At 36.0% G+C, this 22,759-nt stretch overlaps 1 protein-coding gene across 5 annotated transcripts in view; it reads left to right on the top strand.

Annotated features, from left to right (window-relative positions):
• The window catches only part of KIAA0825 (KIAA0825 ortholog), a 225,993-nt gene that overhangs the window by 72,507 nt on the left and 130,727 nt on the right, over positions 1-22,759 (top strand). For all 5 annotated transcript variants that reach the window (XM_072358868.1, XM_072358872.1, XM_072358870.1 and 2 more), the window contains 6 exons: positions 513-740; positions 1,789-2,054; positions 3,282-3,432; positions 8,105-8,295; positions 8,745-8,927; positions 17,818-17,928. In XM_072358868.1, the coding sequence (XP_072214969.1) occupies positions 513-740; positions 1,789-2,054; positions 3,282-3,432; positions 8,105-8,295; positions 8,745-8,927; positions 17,818-17,928 (1,130 nt within the window). The remainder of the gene's footprint in view (positions 1-512; positions 741-1,788; positions 2,055-3,281; positions 3,433-8,104; positions 8,296-8,744; positions 8,928-17,817; positions 17,929-22,759) is intronic.

Below are 22,759 nucleotides of genomic sequence, written 5' to 3'. Positions count from 1 at the left end.
TTAAATCCAGTGTGGCTTAAAACCACCTTATTTAGCTTCATTATCAGTAATATTCGAGGTTAGTAGATTCTGGTTGTTACAAGAATTCAGTTGTTGCAAGAAAAATACAGAATTATAACTTGATGTCCACTACTGGATTACTTGTTAAACTACTGAAAAATGGTTATAAGTAAGTTCAACTTTGTTAAGTTTGTATTAAAGATGATAAATAATGTAAAAATTTGTGGATTATGAAAAAGCAGTTGTGTTTAATCAAGGCTTTTTATAAGTTCATTTTCTTAAAATCTTGATGACAAATATAATGTTGTTGAGCATGTTCATTTTGTGTATGCTGCTTTTAATATAGTTTCAAGGCTAGTGAGCTATATCTCGAGTTACTCAAACGGATTTTGAAATATTATAGCATTCTTCGAAGTAATTCAGTTGTGAATATTCATGCAAGTTTCAGACAGTAAGAATAATAATGTTTAGTATTGAATTTGGATTGATTTAATAAACGTATATTATTTCAGCCTATTTTACTGAATTTTGGTTGGAGAAATGCATTTAAAGACCTGTCTTCTTCAGTGGCTCACTGTGTAACAATAGCAATTCAAGATTTTTCAACTAAAATTCTTCAACATGAGCGGCAAGAACAGTCTTCTACCGCAGGCTGCGCGATGAGTCTTGTAAACAACCAGCATATAAGGGAGTCTTGCAGAGCAGTCCAACAGGAGGAGCAACCAAAACGAATTGCTAAGGCAGGTATCGAGAGATCTGAAGTTTGAGGGGAGATGGAATGCCAAGGCTGTTTGCCATCTACACTTGGAAGTACTCGCAGTACCATTAATATTCTGTATCTTAAATAAGTGGAATTAAGAAGAAAGTGAGAAGCATTATAATCTGAGGTTGAACATAGCTTTATACAATAGCCCATAGCCTATGCTTGAAAGAATTAACTTTTAAGCTTTGCTGGCATTATTTTTTTCTCATCCAAAAAGTTCTAAAATGTTCTGATTAGTGCCTACACTGTTACCATGTAGTTCCATGGAAAAATGCCAAATGCTCTGAAGTGTAACCATGAAGAGATTTCCTGTATTTAGATTTTTAGACTTGCCATTTAACAAATCAACATAAAAAAAATAAAAATAATAAAAATAAATAAAATTAAAAAAAAAAAAAAGGCCAAATTAGGGATCTTTGATTAGATGTAAAGGCCATCTATGGTAATGAATTAGTTTGTCTAAAAGAACCTGTGTATGAACATGTTTGCACTTAATAAGCTTGTCAACTGCTTTAGCAAATTTAGATGGTGGTGATGGTTTGCCTAAAGTAACACGTAAGCTTTGAGAAAATAATTTTAGGGAGAGCAGTATATAAACTTACTGGCAGATAAGTTTGCTTTCAAATTCAGTATTAAGAAATGTATAGTTTCTGAAATGAATTAGTTTATAAAATTATCTTAGCTTACAGGGAATTAATCTTATGTTTTGAATGTACATCTAAGGAGATATATATATATATATATATATAATAAGCAACGTGAAGACATTACGGACATAAGATGGTTTTAATTTTTTTTCTCAATAAATATTACGTAGCTCTAAAGCAAGAAGGAATGTAGTAATAATTCATTTACTGTAGATAAATGTTTCTCTACTGCAAAACAGGATGAAATGTTTGTAAAGCCCATTTGATGTATTTATGTTTTATGCCAATCTCATTATTCAAGAATCTAACCCAAGTGTGTATAAATTAAACAATGCTGTCAGAATATGAATAACTTGATGCCACGTTTATTTCTCCCAGTTTTGTTCTGACATCATGGGAGAACTTGACACATTGCTTCCATTGGCTCTGGCATGCAGAGATGATTCTCTTCAGGAAATCAGAGCAAATTTTGTAGAGGCTTGCAGCAAAGTAGCAACAGCTGTCCTGGCAAGACTAGAGGAGAAAAGTGAAGACGTTCCCTCCAAGGCTCCCCTGCAAAACTTGCATGCTGCTCTTTCCACAGCAATATATGTCTGTCAACATTTTACAATGTATAGCAATTTAATGAGAGAAAGCAGCAAAAAGTAAGTCTGTTTTACATGTAACCGTTTAATTCTGTTTAATATAAATAATATAGGACTTAATTCCATTTTGATGACACAGTATGATGATAGCTTTCTGAATTGCATTGCATTTTTTAGCACAAGCAAGGCATGTACTATTTATGAAAAGACCTGAATCAAAGCTATCAATAATCTAAAGCAGCCATTGCAAAACAAATTATTTATGTGTAAGATCTGCATTTGATTCCTAGATCAATAATTTTTATTTATTAAGTTTAAATAACTTCTGTGAACTGAATGTACTCTGCTGTCATATAAATAATTGAATGAGGCCTTAATTTCCTTTTTTTTTTTTTACCTCTTCAATGGCTGAGTTTTCATAATATCAGATTTGGCTCATAGCAATCTGAGAGAACATTATAAATATACATTCCTGAAGTTTTTGCCTATATCAACATTTTCAGAAATGTCTAAAAATATAACCAGTCTGCTTTTAGAATTTAGTTTTCATTGCATGCAAAATATAGTATAGGAAAGAAAGGAAACAGTAGTTTGAAGTCAGATACACTATTTGACATGGACTGTAATATAATTATATTATTTGATCTTTTAGGATTTTTTGTCTTAAGATACTAGGAATGTTTATATTGGCCCATGTGTTTTGGCCATATGTGATATAAAGGTAGAAACTGGGCCTCGACGGGGGGAACACCTGAACTAGAGAAAATTTACAAGGACTGTATGATTTCTAAGGGGTTATATGAACTGTTGGGATAGTTTCCCTCTGATTCATGAAGTCTGTCTTTGTGAATTGAAAGTTTGAGCCAAAATGATGCTCACTAATTCTACTTATATGTATTACAAAAAATTTTGCCTATAGCCTATAAAAAATAATCACTAGACTCTGTTTATATTTCCTTTAATACTTAATGATGATGCAATTATAGTTCAACACAGAATCGCTAAGTAACTGAATGACAACTTCACTTCTACTTCAGAAAAGTCTGAAGTAACGTTTCTCCAAATTACTCCACTAAATGAGAATTTGTAGAAAAGTAGATGTGCTTAAGGAACTTGTGAAAAGAAGACCAATTTTTTTCAGGAGTGAATGTTGGTCTCAGACTCCAAGACTAAAAGGAAATCAATGATTGATTCCTAATAATCAAAAGCATTTGCAGCACTGGGGATTGTTACCTTCTGCTGCATGGCCTTTCAATCTTTGTTTCTTTGATCATTCTCTCTGAACAGACCTCTTTTCTCAGTGCCTGTCCAACAATACCAGGAATTCATCAACGTTCTTCAGTTTCAAGTTACGAACTACTGCGTCAGAGTTTGTGCTACAAGCATTTTGCAGGATGCTGAGAGCCACCACTGGGATGACTACAAAGCTTTTTATGAGGTGTGAGGTTAAGTTTACTATGCCTGCTTATTTACAAAATGTGTTACTCTGGTTGTCAGCAGTCTAACTAGAAGCATAAGATCAGCATAATTTTTACATAAAGATCGTTGGGATTAACTGTTTAGAAATACCTGTTTTTGCATGCAAACTGCATTCTGAGAGATGAAGAAAATAATTAATAAAAATGAGATAAATAATGAAAATATAGCTTTTTGTGGTATTTGCTTAATAAAACATTGTGCGTTGAGTTCAAGACACCTATGTGAAACTCAGTAAATAAGGCATTGTCATTTTAACTCTTCGTCTTACTGTGTGACATGAAAATGCAAGACAGCAATTTTTGTCCCAGAAATCATCAATTTAATTAAATATTCTTTTTTTGTTTTCAAGTGATTTTCCTTTTTACCTTATGCAAGTGGAGGATGTAGTAAGAAAAGATGGTCAGTCTACTTCTCTTCAGAATTAAACTATGTGGCATTTCACCTGCATTTTGAAGTTGCAGGCCAGTTCTTGAACAATAATTCTAATGATTCTCTGAAAAAAACTGTAGGGACCAAGTGAGGATATTATTATAATAATTTATTTATTTATAATTTACTGGCTCTTCCATTTCCTAGTTAAATGTGGACATACACAATTTGAAGTTTTTTTCACATGATTTCTGGATTAAGTGGGAGCATTATAATTATTGTTTCTCATTAATAACCAAGAACTCCTGAAGACAAAGTCCAGTCCTTTCTTATTTATTTGTTAAAGAGCTAGAGGAGTTTTTTTCAGACATTTTCTATCACTCTTGCATGAGAGAAGACTGTGATACCTGTATTCTGCGTAGAGCATATACAAAGCTGCCAGGTGATTAAACAGGCCTTAATGTAACTGATGATATGAAAATGGCTTTCCCTAAAGATAACTAAATAAACATGTGACTTCTGTTTGGACATCAACTTGATGTCCTGAGCTGATAAGAAAGTAACAAATTGGGTGACTTTTGGCAATTGATTTAAGTCTGGTCTTAACTGGTGGTAGTCTCTGTGGTGCTGTGTTTGCTTATTGGCAACCCAGTAAATCCCAGGTGACAGTTATTCAACATGGTGAAATCTTGTTGTTGCAAATAGCTGTCTCAACAACAACAACAACAAAAAGAGTACTAATTAGTTAAGTATTTTTAGTGTTCCTAATCAGACTGATATGCAGAAAAGAATGAAGAAAATTGGTGCTTTGCCTTTGTGTACCTGCAGGGCTTGAGTTGAGAAATATGTAATTTTACATCATTGCACCAGTCTTTTTCCTGTAAAGTGGGCTATGATCTGCTCAGAATGCCTTCAAGAGAAATGATGTTGAGCAACTCTTGCCTCTGTGTGACTCTTGGAGGCATCTTGAATGAAAGTGGTTGGCTTAAAATCTGTTGCTTGTTAACAAAGGCAACATCTTACTGAAACTTCTGGCTGTGGGAGGTGGTTCCTTACAAGTTCTATACCAAGCAGGAAGCATGAGGCTTTTCCTATTGGCTCGTGCAGACCCTGCTGAGCTCACAGCCCAAGCTTGGACAACAGCCAGAAGAACTTGTCAGTCATCAAGGGCAGGCAAGGAGGTGCTGGGATTGAGGTGCTGCTCTCTAAGTGAGGGCACGCACATGCCCTTGTATGCATCAGTGGCTCTCAGGCCTTTCTCAGTGGGATCCCTAGCTGTAAACCCCATCATAACCTTGCTTCTTTAAGGGAAATCTACACTCAGCTTCCCTCCTTCTGCTCATCCCTGTAGTAGCCTAGTTCTTGATTACAGTTTACTTGAGGACTATCACTACCCTTTCCTCTCTGCCCTCCCATTTTTGAGTGTTACATGCAACTTCAAATAAATCGGTAATCATTCACAAATTCTGAATGCTATTTCGGAAAGAAAAAAATACATTTCCATGTTCTCCCACAAACTAAGCCAAATATTTTGTATATGTTAGGCAACACTTATTTTCTCACATTTTCTATCACATGCTGAATAACAAACTAAATGACAGGGCTACATCTCGTGGTCACGTGGACTTATTCATTTTTCCCCAGCAGTGCAAGGTGTTCAAATCTAGGTGCTCCTGCTCCAGCAGGGGGATCGGACTTGATGATCTTTTGAGGTCCATTCCAATCTCTGACATTCTGTGATTCTGTGAAATGGTACTAGAAAGAATATGTGGTATTATTCCTTTCCATTCCCTGCTAGTCATGAATGATACAGTGACAAGTAAAACTACTTGACTTACCCTGATTTGCAGTCATCCTGAGAGAAAACCAAAGAGAGAAAGGCAAAGAAAAAGAGGGTGAAAGTGTCTGTGTTTCTATCTCCAATTATTTATTCATTTTTACAATGGTAACAAGAGAGAACAAGATTGGTAGCAAATGTTTATTACAGCCTATAAAACAAAGCATTAATTTATTTCTACGTTGATAAAATAAGAATAATGAGTGTTTTTAATACATTCTGTAACCTATTTCAGTACCTGACCATATGTCCTTCTTATATACACCTAAATTAATAGTGGTAACTGGAATTAAAAGCAAAGCCAAAAGGACTGCTATAATTAGAATTTTAATTAGAACTTGAATACAGAGATCCTAATCACTATGATGCAACAGTGAGTTTTTGACAGATTCTGTGATACTGAGAGGTCTGAACTGAACTTTATGAGAACAATTCCCAAACAGCGCTTCATCTAAACTGTCAGGGAGTGAAACTAGGTTCAGTATCTCCCTGACAGAGTGCACTGAACACCCACTGTGCCTCTGCGCCAGCTCTTCAGATTATGTTTTGGAATGGAGCTTTTAGTGCAGCAGACATCTGCTGTAGCTTTAGGAACTTATGTTTTCTAATAGGCAAAGAATAAAGAATTGTCTGTTCAAAGATAATATTTGAGTGGCTTATGTAATAAAGTGCAGCTGCTTTTTTCCTGATATATAAGCTAAATAAAAACTCACATCTGTTTGCATTATGTGAAGCTTGCAAAAATAGCAGATGCTTACCAGTAGAAATGCCTAGACATGGCAACAAATAGAAAAAACAGTCAGAAAAGGGGAATGAATCCCATTAAATCTTCAGTTAAACTGTTGCTTCTGCAGTGGTGGTACAACGTTAGAAAAGCAGTGTTATTCAATTTACCATTTTAAATTAAATAAAGCAAAAAAAAAAATGATGGTGTTTATAGTTAGAAACTGAAATTTGCCAACGTTCAGTTACTCATAAAAATTAATGCCCCGTGTTAGAAAGTTCAGTTCGAATTTTATTTCTGATTGTTAAGTCTGCGTTCTTCTTTTTTTCAGGGGTTAAATTGTTGGAATTATTTTTCTAAGATGAAGTCACGATGTAAATGAATTAATAAGCTTTTAGGACTGGTTACTTTATGCCCGCCATGTTTATTCTGTAAGAACAGAAAAGCTTTTCCAAACAATGGGAAGTGCTAGTAAAATGTCTGTAAGATAGTTTTAGGGCATGGTTGTTTTCTTTTTTCTGGAGAAGAAGTTGTACTGGAATTAATCTGGAGAGTAATCATGATAATATAAGAAATGCACACTTAGATAAATTTATTATTAACTTCTCATATACTTTCTCATATACTTTACTCATATACTCGTATAATTTCTTATAATGGTGCTTGAATGCAACCTGTAAAAATATTTAAACTTTTTTCATATAAGAAAAATAGAAGACAGAAATTCTGTATTATGACTTCTTTAGTTTCTAATACACTTTTACTCATTATAGGACTGTCCTGTTTCACTTATTTAGAAACATGTGCCTAATGCTTAATTGTACTAAGTATCAGAGAGACTAGAGAATATGCTTGAAAACAGTTCTAAGATGTCCCATTGCTCTATGTGTAAAGAATACTAGGCACATACTCTTCCATTATACTTACCTGCAGTAAATTTTTCTTTTCTGTCACAGAGAAACCAGGTAAATTGAATGTTCTAATGATTTTTCCTTTTTTCTTTTTTTCCCTAAATGAGGTTTTTGAGATGCCTACATCAGTCACAGATTTAATGACTAAGGCAGTGGTCACAGGTTAAGTTCATCAGTACCTTGTCATAATTTACCACTCCTCAATAGAGGTTACATTTCTAATATACTGTCAGTGAAATACTGAATAATGACAGCTTCCAGTACCCTGCCAAAATAGCATGTTTAAAAAGAAACCAGATTATTTTGTCCAGAGAAAAATGTTGTTCAAACTCTTAAAATATTATTTTCTATATCTGATAATGCAAAAATATCATTAAGTTCTTAAAACATTTCTCTACTTTGTTGGAATGTACAAGGTGAAAGTTCCAGGCATTTATCTGTTTCAACTTCATCCCAGTACTATTTTCCAAACAGGTATTAGTTGAATTATTTATGCATAGATTCAAAATAGTACTTCTTAGATATGTTATGGATTGACTGGGCTTGTAACTCTGTAGGCTTTGAGAGTAGGTCAGATATGGATATAGTAGGTTGTGGGTTAGTTCTGTGTCAGAACTCTAGTTTTGTGGCTGAAGAAGTTTCGCATGTTGTCAAGGGCCTTTATTTGGTCATCGTATGCCTGTAACACTTCAGCTATTTCCTTTCAGATTGAATTAATAAGACTAACAGAAACTGAATTGACATTTTGGAGGGTGTGCTTCTATTACTGAATGTTTGGTGGTTTTGCTAGGGTGAAAGATGCTCATTCTCAGTCCAGATGTGGCATTACTTCTGCTGTGCTCTTCATCATGATCTGTGGACTATTCTACCTCCCAAGTTAGCCCAGGAGATTCTTACAGATGTGCTAGAGCAATCTTTGGCCGTGCTGTCCTCCAGATATTCCCAGGCCTGTCCTAGTTATAAGCGAACACCACAAATCAGGTAATGATTTAATGCACACTTTTTAATGGCTAAAGTTCATAAATCTCAGTTTCCTGTTATACACTGATGTGATTCAAATTAAAGGATGATAAACACAATGGAGGGGGTAGACATAGTTTATATATTTTAAGGATCATTTTAATTAAGTGGATTTTGTATGTTCAAGTCCTTTGATACTCTACCAGTCAATATCAAGAGGCAGTCAATGCCTGAATCAGAAATTTTCCAGATAATTGTGTATTGACTGACAGTAAAATCTTTTCTGAAACAGACCTGCATATTTTCAGTACAGTGAGCTAAGAATTTCTGCAGCGGGCACTGATAAAAGATGGAATTTCAAGTCCCTGCTATAATTCAAGCATTTTTGATTGTCAGAACTCTGTTTTACTGAAATCTACCACGATTCAGATGCATCTAAGTAATATTATTTTCCCTTCTTCTTTCTACAGAATAGATATTGCAGCAATTTTGATGTCCACTGAAAATATGCTGTGGTCAGTTTGCAGCTCAGTCCAGGAATTTCTGAATCCGCATGAAGACAGAGATCTCAAGATCTATAAAATACATAGCCACTGCAATAATATGCTCTCTGTGCTAACTATTTTAACTTCACCGCTGAAAAATTTGTATGAGTGAGTATGACTTTAACATTCCATTTCAGACCAAATTTGTTCTTGAGCTTACATTGATATACTGGCAAGATGAGTGATTGTGTTGAAATGCAAATGCAAAGAACACCATTGGAATAATTTTATAAGCTCTGACTACTGATTTGGTTTTGAAGTCATCTTTATGACGTTGTCTAAAGATCTGTTATGTCTGCTGGGATTTTGTTAGCTTTGGGCCAAATTCTTAAATTGCTTATTTGTCTGATGATGACAACACAGAAGATAACACCAATTTCCTCATTTTGTGTCCTCTGTAACACAAACAGTAAAATTTTGTTCATATTTATTTGCCCAAATTTGCAACTTGCTTTTCAGGTAGGTTTTGTTAGAAACAAATTTGTACTAAATTAAAAGCGCTTACCATGATGGTACTAAAGTCTTTGAAAAGATTTTGAAGGAATTAGTTCATCATTCATTTGAAATGTTTTGTCTTAGTACTAGTGCAGATTTACCTACCTTCAGCTTCAAGGTGAGCTGTGTTCTGCTTTCATTTCATAATAATTCTGTGAGTGCTAGAATTTAAAGGAATTTACTGAAGTTGTCCTCTGCCTACATGACCAGTGAGTGTCAGCAAATCTTTACTATTTATTTTAAAGAGTATTTAAAGAGTATTAAAAGAGTATGAAATTCACATCTTTTTAAAGTGAGGTCTTCAGAAGTTGCAAATGCAAACAAGAAGAGACGTGGCTTGCTCTGAAATTATGTTGGTCTTCCATTTGTTTTGGTCCTGAGCATTCAGCTGTAAATTCTTGTGCAAGAGACAATACAGTGAGAGATCACTTGTTTAAAAAATAAAAAAGCCAAATTCAACTTGCTTTTATCTTATTATTTCAAATAAAAATATTCTTAGTATTACTACTGGAGGAGGGTGGAGACCTGCAGTTAAGCTTCTTTAAATGTTGTATGTGAGCAATGTGGAACATGCAAAAGTGAGCAGTTTCTTAACTCAGGCTCATGTAAAGATTACGTTAGAGAATGTAACCAGTGAACAGACTAATCCTACTGTTGCGAAAGTAATGGAGACAGCAGGACATTGTGTTAGTTGTAACTGCTTTCACACTGTTTTAACATGCCATCTTCCCTTTGTGAAAGCACTTACATTTATGGCCTAAAGTAACTAATTTGTATAATCTGCCCTTCATAGCTTTCTAATTTCCTTCGCTAATGCATATCTGGAATGGTAAAAAAATCTGTGCCCTCCACAGAACTCATTGAGTCCCAGTGCAAAGTGCCAAGAGAGTGAATAAGGTACCACATTTATGCTACAGATTAACTACTTTGCACTTTTGCAGCTGTTGTCCAAGTGTGCAGAGGTAGTATTAGGAAAGCCAAGGCTTAGATGGAGCTGAACTTGGCAAGGAATGTGAAGGATAACAAGAAAGGGTTTTGCAGATACATAGGCAGGAAGAGGCAGGTCAAGGTGTTCCCCCTATGACAAAAGGTAATGGAGAGCTGGTTTCCTCAGACATAGAAAAAGCTGAGGTACTCAGCGAGTGCTTTGCCTCAGTCTTCACAGGTGGTCAGGCTTCCCATGTCTGCCAGGTCCATGAACCTCTATGTGAGGGTGTGGGAAGTGGATTCCATCCCAGTGTAGCAGTGGAACATTTCTGACACCTCATGCAATTGAATGTATTTAAGTAAGTCCATGGGGCTGAATGTTATCCATCCTAGAGTTCTGAGAGAGATGGCTGATGTGGTTGCTGGGCTGCTCTCATTGAAAAATCATGACTGCCTGGTGAAGTCCTCTCCTATGAGGAAAGACCGAGGGAACTGGGCTTGTTTAGTCTGTGGAAGAGAAGGCTCCAAGGAGACCTCATGGTGGTCTTCCAATATTGGAAGGGAGCATGTAAACAGGAGGGGTGTGACTGTTTATGAGGGTGGATGGTGACAGGAGAAGGGGGAATGGTATTAAACTGAGACAGGGGAGGTCTAGGTGGGAGAAAGTTTTTCACTCAGAGGGTGGTGATGCACTGGAACAGGTTGCCCATGGAGGCTGTGGATGCCCCATCCCTGGAGGCATTCGAGGCCAGGCTGGATGTGGCTCTGGACAGCCTGGTCTGGTGTTTGGTGACCCTGCACATAGCAGGGGGGTTGAAACGAGATGATCATTGTGGGCCTTTTCAACCCGGTCCATTCTGTGATTCCATGATACTTTATCATATAGATTTCATACTTACACATATAAGATTCAGTATATAAATTTGGTCAAAAATTTGACATGTGCAGGATATAGTACGAAGTTCTCTGAAAATTTCAAACAAACCTGACATGTTTTACTTAAGAATAATATTTTAAAAGTCACTTTTTATTACATATTTATGAAAATAACATTAAAACTGAAAGTACTAAAGAGATGATACATTGTTTTTCTTTATGTTAGAAGGGATAGTTTATATGTACTCTGTATTCAGCAATTTTGTTTTCAAAACCCTGTGAGAGTTCTTATAAAAATAATTCTTTTATATTGTACATTTCATTATAGACAATATTTTTCAGGTAGCCTAACTCACTGTTATATTTCAGATTAGAAACAGAAAAACTTAAATTGAACTGATTCTGGCATATGCTTTGTCTTTCCTATATCTCAAATGACACCTTCTGCATCCTGCCCTTGCATAGAATGTCTTTTGTATAAGAGTGTTTAGACTTGCTCTTAAATTCACCTATGAATCTTGGACCACCAGATTTTAGCACTCACACTTTTTGCCACAAAAAGGGTCTTTCTTAATTATAATCATAGAATCATGAATGGCATGGTTTGAGTGAGACCTTTAAAACTACCTCTTTCCAGCTCCCCTGCCATGGACACAGATTCCTCCTTCTAAATCAGGCTGATCAAACCTCCATCCTACCTACCAGTGAACCCTTCCAGGAAGATCTGAAGATCAAAATCTGAAGTGGGAGGTGCCATTAACTCCCTCAAGTGTAGAGAGGCCTTGCAGAGAGGTATAGGCAAATTGAAGGGCTGGGCAATCACCAATTACACAAAGTTTTAAGAAGAGCAAGGGCTGGACTCTGCAGCTGGAGCAGATCAACAGACCTGGGGACAAGAGACAAAGCAGCCCTGTAGGAAGGGAGCTGTGTGTTTTGGATGACAGCAAGTTGGACACAAGGCTGCAGTGTGCCCTGAAGCCCAAAGGGCCAACCGTACCCAGTGCTGCCACAGGGCGAGGGGAGGGGCTGCCCCATCTGCTCTATGTTGTGCGGCCTCACCTCCAGCACTGTGTGCAGGTTGGCATCAAGCTATTAGAGAGCGTCCAAGGGAGGGCTACAAAGATAGTGTAAGGTGTGGAGGGCAAAGTGTGTGAGGAGCAGCTGAAGTCTCTGGGTTAACTCAGAGCAAAGGAGGCTGAGCAGCTCCTCACAGGGAGCGGAGGGCAGCGCTGAGCTCTGCTCTGTGTGACAGCAACAGGGCCCAAGGGAACAGCATGGAGCTGTGTCAGGGAAGGGGCAGCTGAGGATCAGGGGAAGGGTCTGCACCAGAGGGTGGTGGGCATGGAATGGGCTGCACAGGGATGTGGGCATGGCACTGATCTGCTGGAGCTCAAGTTGCATCTAGACTTCTCAAACTTGGTTTTCATGTGGCCCTGTGTGGAGCTAGGAGTTGAACTCCATGATCTTCAAGGGTTCCTTCCAACTCGTGACATTCTGTGGTTCTGTGATCAGTCTGCAAAGCCTATCTACTCCCAGAGGTGTCAGCAGCTCCTCCTAATTTATTACAATATGCAAACTTTCTATGCATGCATCTGAATCCTGAATCTAGGTCATTTATAAAAACATTAAAGACATCTGGCCCCAAAGCTGAGCCCTGCATAACTCCAGTAGTGACTGTCTACTTGATGTAACCCCATTTGCTCTGTATCCAATCCATTAGCTATTTGTTCTTCTCTGGGTATTGTCAAGTTGTATGCTGGATATTTTTTGTCCAGAGGGATACTGTGAGAAATGGCAGTGAAAGCTTTGCTGACCTGAAAAGATCATATTTTCTCACTTCTCTTGTCATCTATTTGGGTAATATTGTCATAAGAGGAAAGTAAGATGGTTAAGCAAAACTTTGCCCATGTGAACCCACATTGCTGTTATCAATAACTGCATTGTCTTTCAAGTGTTTTTCAGTAACTCTGAGAATAACCTTCTCCAAAATTTTACCAGGACCCAAGTGAGACTGAAATGATTTCTGGTAATGACATCAGCCAGATCTCTCAGCTCACTGACTGAAATGGCACCAAGTACGAGGGCAGGTCTGAAAGTAATGCCTTCTCCTTTATTATGGTCATCCACAACATCAGAGGCATCTGTTGATGGTATGGCAGTAGAGGTTGAACCTTCCCACCAATATTTGATTATGTTTTGTTGCCAAGCAACAGATGACAGCAGAGGAGCAATTTGACAGAATGGAGTCCGATATGGAAGTGTGCACGGAACAAAGGTTGTCATTGAATTCCTCCATGTGGAAAAAATGGCACCCACTGACATTCATCAGCACTTGCTAAAGGTTGATGGAGACCAAACAGCGTATGTGAGCAGAGAGAGTGAGGGGGTGGTGCATTTCAGCCTTGGTAACAGCAGTGTGAAGGACAAGCCACAGTCCAGACAGCCATTCACAGCTGTCACACCACACAATGAAGAGTGTCTCTATCAGCTCATCCATGCAAATCAGCTAATGGTGGTGCCTACATTAAAAAATAGTGTTTTGTAGCTGATAATTTCATCTATCAAATAGTACCATTTTGCTTTCTGTATCCATTGTAACTTCAATAGAAATATGTAGGAACTTTCAGAATGACTTTTGTACCTTAGTTTACTTGCTCTACTCCTCCTAAGGCTGCTTAGTGTGTGGTTTATGTTATTTCTAATGAGACTATACTGTTATATCATAGTCAGCATTCTACAGGCCATAAACCCCAGGTTCATATGTAAAGTTAGTTTGGTATCAGTTATTGGTATTCTGTTGCTGGAGGAAAAAGATGCACGTAAGCTCAGTGAACTTCGTGAGTTTTCTGTTGGCCCTGTAATCTTTGGTACAGAACTTTATTGCTTAAACTACCTTATCATCTTGCTCCTGTTTAGCATCATCTGGTAATGTTCTTAGTGTGTATTCTGTATGTCTACATCTGTCCAGGTTGTTCAGGAAGCTGTTGAGCAATAGTAACATCCAGAATATAACCTACCAGAGGTAACTATTTTCTTGCTATTGATCCAAATCTCTGGAAAAAAAAAAAAAAAAAAAAAAAAAAAGTCATTATCAGTTTCTCAGATCAAATATCTTGTCTTTTTGGATCAAAAATTCCAACACTACTTCTGTTTTACAAGAGAATCCAACACTGATCTTCTTCCCATTCTTTTCCCCCTAGAATTAAATGATCTATTAGAAAGCAAGCTTTCTTCTGCACCAGATTGAGCTGCTCAAGTTGAAACAGATTTATCTTTCTTGTGCTTTTTTAATATTCATTTGTCTTAGGAGATTGCATTCCTTCTGTTTGTGAAGATCAAATAAAGCAAGGCGGATGCAGCTTTTTGTGGTTTTGTGTTACAAATTATTATATCTTATTTTCTCAACAAGAAATCAGGTCAATGATGCAAATTATGAAGGAGGAATGTAGAGGTTCTATTGGTAAAATTGCTATCTACTGGGTAAAAGTATCTGTCATTCAGTATAAAAACCTGAAATATTTATCTTTAATATGTGAATTTCAGTTCATGAGGTTGTTTCTTAGCCTTGTTTCTCCCTTATAAATAACTAAATTCTTCAAAGTCTGTAAGGAAAAAGCATCGGGATAAACCTTGTTGGCATTCCATTATTTTACACCCACTCTGAGGTTTGAAAGATCATTTATCATCTCGTCATACTCTACAGAAGAATAAAACTACTGTAACTTGGAAACTTGGTGTGGTATTAAATACTTTTACAGGTGCTGTCCACTGCTTTGAGATTGTAGACAGCTTCTTTAACATATCTTGTAGACAAAACAAATTTCCTAGTACCTATTATACTTCTGTCAGAAGAGTAGTTGAATTAAGCTGTCTGGCACAGGGCAGATTCTGCCTTCCTGGCAAGAGCTGCATAGCCAGCAGTGGACACTGAGTATTGCTGGCATCAAGGATTGTTTTGTTATCACTAGACGCTTCATTTTTTTAATAATATGTGAAGGTACTCTAAAATTTAAACAGTTTAAAGCTATCTCATTTTCTCTGTGTCAGTTTCAAATTCACAGAGGTTTTGCTTTATCCCGCAGAATCTGCCCTGGGCTTGTCCTTGGGACTCAGCTAAGAAGCCATACTTAATGAACTGCATTAGCCCAGAAGCTTCTAAAACATTTCATGCAGTATCAGAAGACAAGTATCTGTCCTTCTTTCTTGTAGGAATGTCTTGTAGCTCTGTCCTTTGCTATGTACAAGAAATATTTTGGAGGATAAGACATGGTAACTTTATTTTCTGGAATATTCTCAAGTGGTTGAAATTACTATCTTTAATTAGTCTTCTAATTTAATTTCAGTCTAAGTACTCCTTTTATCAGTATTATGATCTCAGGTTTGTTTTTAATCTTCTGTTATTCTTGAATTCACAATCAGCAAAAATTTACTATATGCTAAACTTTCTGCTCTGGTATTGCTTACCTGAGATCATTTAAAAGTCCTACTTGCTTTAATTGATCAGAAAAAAGTAGTTTCCAAATAAATTACCCTATATTTTTCATTCATTTAGATGTCAGTGAAGGAATTCAGACAGTTTTATGCACATCCATCTTACTGAATAGGGTAATTTTATCTCTTCTTTCATCTGGGGTCATGTAGGCAAGCCTTCACAGGCACTGTAACTGTACTTCGTAACTACTTACATGAAACTGTGAAAAAGAGTTAAAAAGCAATTTTAAATAATAAAACTATGAAAATCATATACTGTTAAAGCTGTTATGATATAGCACGCTATAAGAAAATGAAGATTTTACATTTTAGATGTAATCCTGAAGGTTGTAATCCAATTGGTTTCCAGTCTACCTCCACTTTTGAGTGTTTAGATGTACTCTCACTGTTTCCATATTCTGGCAGTGGCTTTTTTTATGTCATATATAAAGATACTCCTATCCTGAGATAGTATAGATGGTATTTTAAACGTCTTCTGCTCCTATTGTACCAGAAAGAATTCTTAATGACAATTAGGAATGAAGCAGAATCACTTCAGAAAGGAAAGCAAATAAGTTTTGTATCACTGCCATTTTTAAAGGTAGTTACCTTTTTCAAATAATTTGAAAAATCTTAACTAAAATACAGAAAGATATAATTGTTAGAAAAGGAAAGATATTGGGATGAAATATTCACATCCAAGCAAGCTGAAAAGCAAGATGCAAATGAAGTGACAAACGATTATGGCTATGGAAAATGGATGTAAGGAATGACGCCTCTTCTGCTGAAATTGTACTTGGTATAAATGAGAACGAAAAAAGAAGATGCCAAGGAGCATCCATTTATATCACTTATCATTTTATCCTAGTAGTTGCTACAGAGTTCTACAAATACTATTTGTACCATTGTTACTCCTTATTCTTGTCTTGTTTTATACTTAAATTATAGAATCAATCAAGGTGACCTGCAAGATCACCCAGTCCAACAGCCTGTCACCAGCAGTTCTCACTAAACCGTGTCCTTCAACGCAATGTCTAAACATCCCTTGAACACCTCCAGGGTTGGTGACTCCACCACCTCCCTGGGCAGCCACTGCCTGACCAGTCTTTCAGTAAAGTAGTATTTCCTAACATCCAACCTGAATCTCACCTGGAGCAACTTGAGGCTATTCCCTTCTCATTATATCACCAGCTACACGAGAGAAGAGGCCAGCCCTCAGCTCAATACAACCTCCCTTCAAGTAGTTATAGAGAGTGATAAGGTCTCCCCTGAGCCTCCTCTTCTCCAGACTGAACAATCCCAGCTCCTTCAGCCACTCCCCATAAAATTTGTGTTCCAGACCTCACTACAGCTTTGTTACCCTTCTCTGGACATGCTCCAGGGCCTCAGTGTCTTTCTTGTAGTGAGGGGCCCAAAACTAGACACAGTACTTCAGGTGTGGCCTCACCAGAACTGAGTATAAAGGTACAATTACTTCTGTGCTCCTGCTAGCAACACTATTTCTGATACAAGTCAGGATGTCACTGGCCGTCCTGGCCACCTGGGCACAATGCTGGTTCAGCCAAGCATTGGCCAATACCCGCGGGTCTGTTCCACATCTGATTTTGTCTTCTCACACTCTTTAAGTAAGAGCAGCAATGGAGTAGAAATGACATAAAACTAGCTTAACTAGTTTTCTAGCAGTCATTAAGTTTGAAAATACAGATCATTCAACACTATTCCATATCTTCTCAGCCAGTGAAGAAGGTGGAAATCCAAATCTTTTTATTTTTTTTTGTCTATGTCAACTTGAATTCTATAAAGAAGATCACCATTGTCATTTCAAAAGATATTTTACTTTTGTTTGTGAGATAAGTATAGATAATATGATACTCATATTTGTGTAAAGAAAAGAGCAATAGAAAGGAATGACTGAAGAACAATTTGCTTATTCAGTGCATTTAAAACCATAGTTAGAATACCTGCTATATAAGAATAATTATGTGAAGAAAATTGTTCTTTAACTGTACTGGCTGAAATAGATGTTGAGACAAATAGTGAAAGCAAGTAAGATGAGAATAATATTTTTAACATAAGATCAGTAAGTTTGCAGATATGTATACGTACACATATATTTAGTGCTAGTTATCTTAAAGGATTCTGTCCTCTACTGATGAATATTTGCATTTATTATACCAAATGGATTTTCAGTCTTCCACGTAATTCAGGAGACTTTTGTGTTTTATTTCAGGACACTTCTGAACAATTCTGGAGAACATCTCCCTCATGTTTTTTCTAAAGGCTTTTATCATCCATCACACTGGTTATTTTGTATACCATCATCCAGTCCTTCCTTACTGAAGTGAGTATCAAAAGCTGGTTTAAAGGTACTACCAGATATTTTATGTTAATCAAATACTTCTGAAAAAATTATATCTGAAATCATGTCTAATTGATATTTTGATGAAACAACTCAGAAGATTTTTTTTTTTTTAATTCATTGCAGATTTCCTTGGTTTTTGAAGTTAAGAATCTAAGAGTGGTCTCATTGAAAGCAGAGCACAGTGTAGTTTTTTGCCCATATGTTCATTATGTTTGATATTTGAATTATATTTAAGTTTTTTTTGCATAAAGAGTATATAGCAGTATAATAGTTAGCACAGGTGTGGTTCTCAAAGAATTATAATTAAAGGAGAGATAAAGAATGTACGTCTGTTTGTGATTTCTAGTTTAAAAAGGTCTGATATATAAAATACCACATTGAAATGTATACTTCTTGATAGTAGTCGATATTTTGGGGGTGATTACTTCATGATTAGAGGAAAACGCTTACTTTCTTCTTCTGTGTCACAAGTTACATATGAGACATATGCTACCAGCTGTGCTGTCATTCCCTTTCTAATTTTGAACTTAAAGCACTCCCACACCAGTTTAGATCCTCTCCTAACCCCTTCACCTCCTCCTCCACTTCAAAAGTTATTTCCTGAGAGATTTTCACTTTCTGTTTTCATGAAAAGCTGCTCTTGTGAGTTGTGTTTCTGTTTTCTGAGAAAGTATTTTTGTATTATAGAGGAATACGTTATCAAATGAAAGGTAACTTACTGAAGACCCATGTGCTGTTGATTTAATACTTCTTATTTTCTATCATCCCCATTGCAGTATTTACCCCATACTATGCAGCACATTCTGTTTTCTTTTCATAACCCTCGCCCCTAATTTCATGTCAGCGATACTGCTGTCTCCTTTCCTCATGCCTCTGTTACCCACTGAACAAGATGCAATAGGTGGTGTGACTGAGTGAAAATTGTATGACTGATTGACCCAAAGACCAGACAGACTTTGATATTAACAGAGATTAACTGAATTCAAACTGTGTCCTTTCCTGCACTGAAAGTAGTAGTTTAATTTTTTTCTAGGTCTTGAAAGATGCTTGTGGAATTTATACCTATTAATCAAATTTTAGGGAAATTAGCCAATGATTGTGTAATTCTTGCATAGGTAGAGAGAAAGGAGAAGGGAGGATGTAGGGGAGAGATTGACGTAATCACTTAAAAAGATATGTACTCTATTTCTGAGAATTAAAGACTCACTGTCATTTTTTTTTCATCCTCTAATCCAAAGCCAGTACTCAGAATTTAAATTCTAGTTTTTATTGTGAGTTTTGTAAGATGACAATACAAGACATTACCCTCTGCTACATAAAAGTATCTAAACAAAATGTAGGTACCATTTCACCCTGTGAGATTTCTCTTTTTTGAGATGGGATTACAATTTTGCAGGTGCATTTTAGGACAGATTTATCATTAATAAATAGTAAAAAAGGATTCTAGACTTATCCAGGGTTTGTGTGTTTTGTCAGAATGAAAGGTGAGAAGACATATCTCTTTCTAACCCCCAACGTGTCTTCTCTGTCAGTTTTACGTGGGAAAATGAGGAGTCGAAAAGGAAGTACATATCTGAGAATTTATAGTTAGTGTGTCTATGTGAAGACAGTCCATGTATGTAAACAGTCTTGGTGAACTACACTGGTAAAATATTTAACATCACCTTTTAAAAGCACACCTTTCAGCTGCTTAGGAAAAAAAAAAAAAAAGCAATTAAGTAATCCATATGCTAAATAATTTTGAGTGATGTGTCCTGAGGTGCTATTTCTTACCGATTTTACACTGTATGCGGAAGATTTTTGCTTGAAATATTGCATTTAGAATATCAAAATCCATTATGTTTACATATTGCAGGAAACTACTAACTAGTGAATGCTGAATCTTCATAGGTTGTTTTATATTCTTTCTACTTTTTAAATAGAAGTATTCAATGTGCAGAACAAAATTGAAAACAGAGGCTACTGTGTACCTCCCAGCTATGGGCACCTAAGTTTTATTGAATTCCAAAGACTTTAGCCTGGCACCAAATTATTTGCTCTTTCTGGGCTTGTTATTTCAGGACAAAGTTCTACTAGTTTTTGAAATAATTCTGTTTACAAATTCACTGTTTAACCATTTTTTTCTACATTAGTTCTCATATACTAATATGGAAACAGTCTTTTGTTTAATCTATTTGACTTTTTTCTTTAATGGGAAGTTGAGTTAACCTTTGCTTGCCTTATGAAATATTGATCTTAAGGTATTCCTTTTTCATCTTGTATACTACGATGATATAGTTGATTATCAAACTAAATGATTACTGATTGATTATAATTTATATTACAGCTCCTTTAGTGGTAATTGTGATTCATTCTTTGCTTCATTTGGGGCTTATAATCATGTCATTTGCAAATGAGAGTCCTGTGTTTTTTTTTCTACTGTGCAAAACTGAACATTTCTATGTGATATTTATATGTACTTCACCTTTTGTCACTTTTTTTGAGGCTAGTCTTATTTTCACTAGTACTGAGCTACGAAGATGGGAGAACATATGCCTCTCCATATGCGCGTTACAAAACTTCTCAGTGCATTTATTGGTGCTAGCTTCATGACTGTAGGGAATGTCTGCTATATTTTATTTTTCCTCCAAGTGAGTCACACCATTGTACATTTCAATTTGCAAAAAGCTTGTAGAGCCAAGAATGGGTGTATATTACAACATGATAACTTCCCATCTGGTCAATGACAGACGAGTTTTATTTCAACTCAAATATTCTAAAAATGGCATTTATTTCTGAATTCATTTAAAATATTATCCATCATTAATCTAATTGACCAAAGCTGTTCCTTTTCAAAATATAAATTTTGAAGTCAATAACTGACCTTATTGTATTTCACACCACTGCATTCAATGAAGAAAATAAAGAAAATTAAACTGGGCCATATAATTTAATTGAATTTCTGAAATGTTGAGTTTAGTTTCAGGTAGAACACTAAAATTGATATGAATAGTTTGAATTTAAATTGTGGTTACAAACAACAGTGTAGTTCTTAAAATGCAGTGGAGTATATGTACATGCAACTAATCTTGAACATGCAGACAACAATGCTTCTAAGAATGCAAACCCTGAAGTTTGATTACACTATGTGTTTTAAATATGAATAAGTTGTTTTGGCTGCAAGTTGTATCAACATTTAAATGCGTAAATGTACGTAATTTTAATAAATATTATTAGAATCCAATACATGCTTATGTGCAAAAATATCATTGTCAAGCCAGAACTGCATTATCGAGGATTATATCCAATGTACCAGATAAACTTTTTAAAAAAGATGTACATGAGTTTTAATGCCATGTATATTGCTCCTCTACTCATGTGGTTCAGGTTTACTGTTAAAATCCCAAAGACCAATCTGTGTAAAATCATCTTTTACTTAAATGATAATTTCATTGTTAACTATGAAGTTTTAGTGTAACAGTGTGATATACAGGTCCTGCTGCAAACTGTTTTATGGATTTATGGATCTCTTAGACTGCCTCAAGGTTGCTTTGCAGGATCTGTGAGTTTACACTGTATATGGAAGATTTTCTTTCTTGAAATATTGCATTTAGAATATCAACAAGACACATTTCTGTCAATGGAAACATAGATGTGACAGACTAAACCAGTTAAATATGTTAACTGGCATTTTCTTTTCCAGGTCTTATCGAATTAGCTATGTATGTCAGTACAGTAACCTTGAATGAACAGTGGAATTTTGTGGGGTCATCTATGCTTTTTCAAGCTGAGTTGTGTGATGGCAAACTTGTCCTGCTCAGATGGTCACAGGAGTGTGAAATATAAAATAGCCACATTAACCCATTTTAGTTTTATCCAAATAGCTGCATTCAAATGATATGTAGTGTACATGTCCAAATAAATATTAAATCTTAATATTAATCTTTTCTAATAGACGTAGCTCCTAAGAAAGAAACGTAGCGTTTAAGGTGTTGTGTATGTACTGGCAGATAATGTTTATGCATACATAGTTTATGCTCTGAGGCATATGTAGTTTTTACACTGGTGTGTGTAAAATTTATATGCATAAGTGCTTACATATGCAGTGCATAAACTTTCAAAGTTAGCAACTATTGTTGTATAAACTTATAGCCAAAATGAATAAATAGAATAGCTAAACATCAATCAGAATTAAAATTTTAAAACCTTACAAATCTTATATAAATGTAAAAGTCATTTATGTGTCAGCTAATAAGGGAAAAAGGCTTTCTTGGAAAAATTTACTCACAACACGATTTTGAAAAATTCTTTTTAAAGATGTCTTACAGCATAGAATAGTAAGTGCAATAATCTAAGGGACTGACAGTCTCCACTTTGTCATCAGCAACAGACTTTCCCTGTTTAGTTACTTAACCCATGGTTCTCACACAAATGAGCAAAAGGGCACTTGAAAAGATGTCGATCTTCTGTGAGGGTGGGTGTCTCAGATGCACTGCTCTTTCTGAGGCGGAAAAGCCAGGAAGGGGAAGTAGAAACTCTGGTCCCAAGGAGGCTGCTCACTGAGCTCAGAAAGCATTGGATGAAAGTGAAAGACAAATCCATCATCATTTTAATTACTCTGGTTTGAGTCTGATGGTTGGTGTTGGGACTTCAGCTGAGCTCAGAAGAATCCCTGGGATATTTGTTTGGATACCTAAACTTTTGGAGAATGTTGGAGAGCAAATAAGAAACTACAGTCTCCTAAAAAGCTAATGCATGCTTGCTCACATCCCTGTGGTGGCAAAGAATCCAACCAGTCTACTATTTCAGGTGTATTTTTCATGATGTCTAG

Source organism: Excalfactoria chinensis, chromosome Z (assembly GCF_039878825.1).
Source record: "Excalfactoria chinensis isolate bCotChi1 chromosome Z, bCotChi1.hap2, whole genome shotgun sequence".
Lineage (NCBI taxonomy): Eukaryota > Metazoa > Chordata > Aves > Galliformes > Phasianidae > Excalfactoria > Excalfactoria chinensis.
This window is presented reverse-complemented; position numbering and strand designations above follow the sequence as displayed.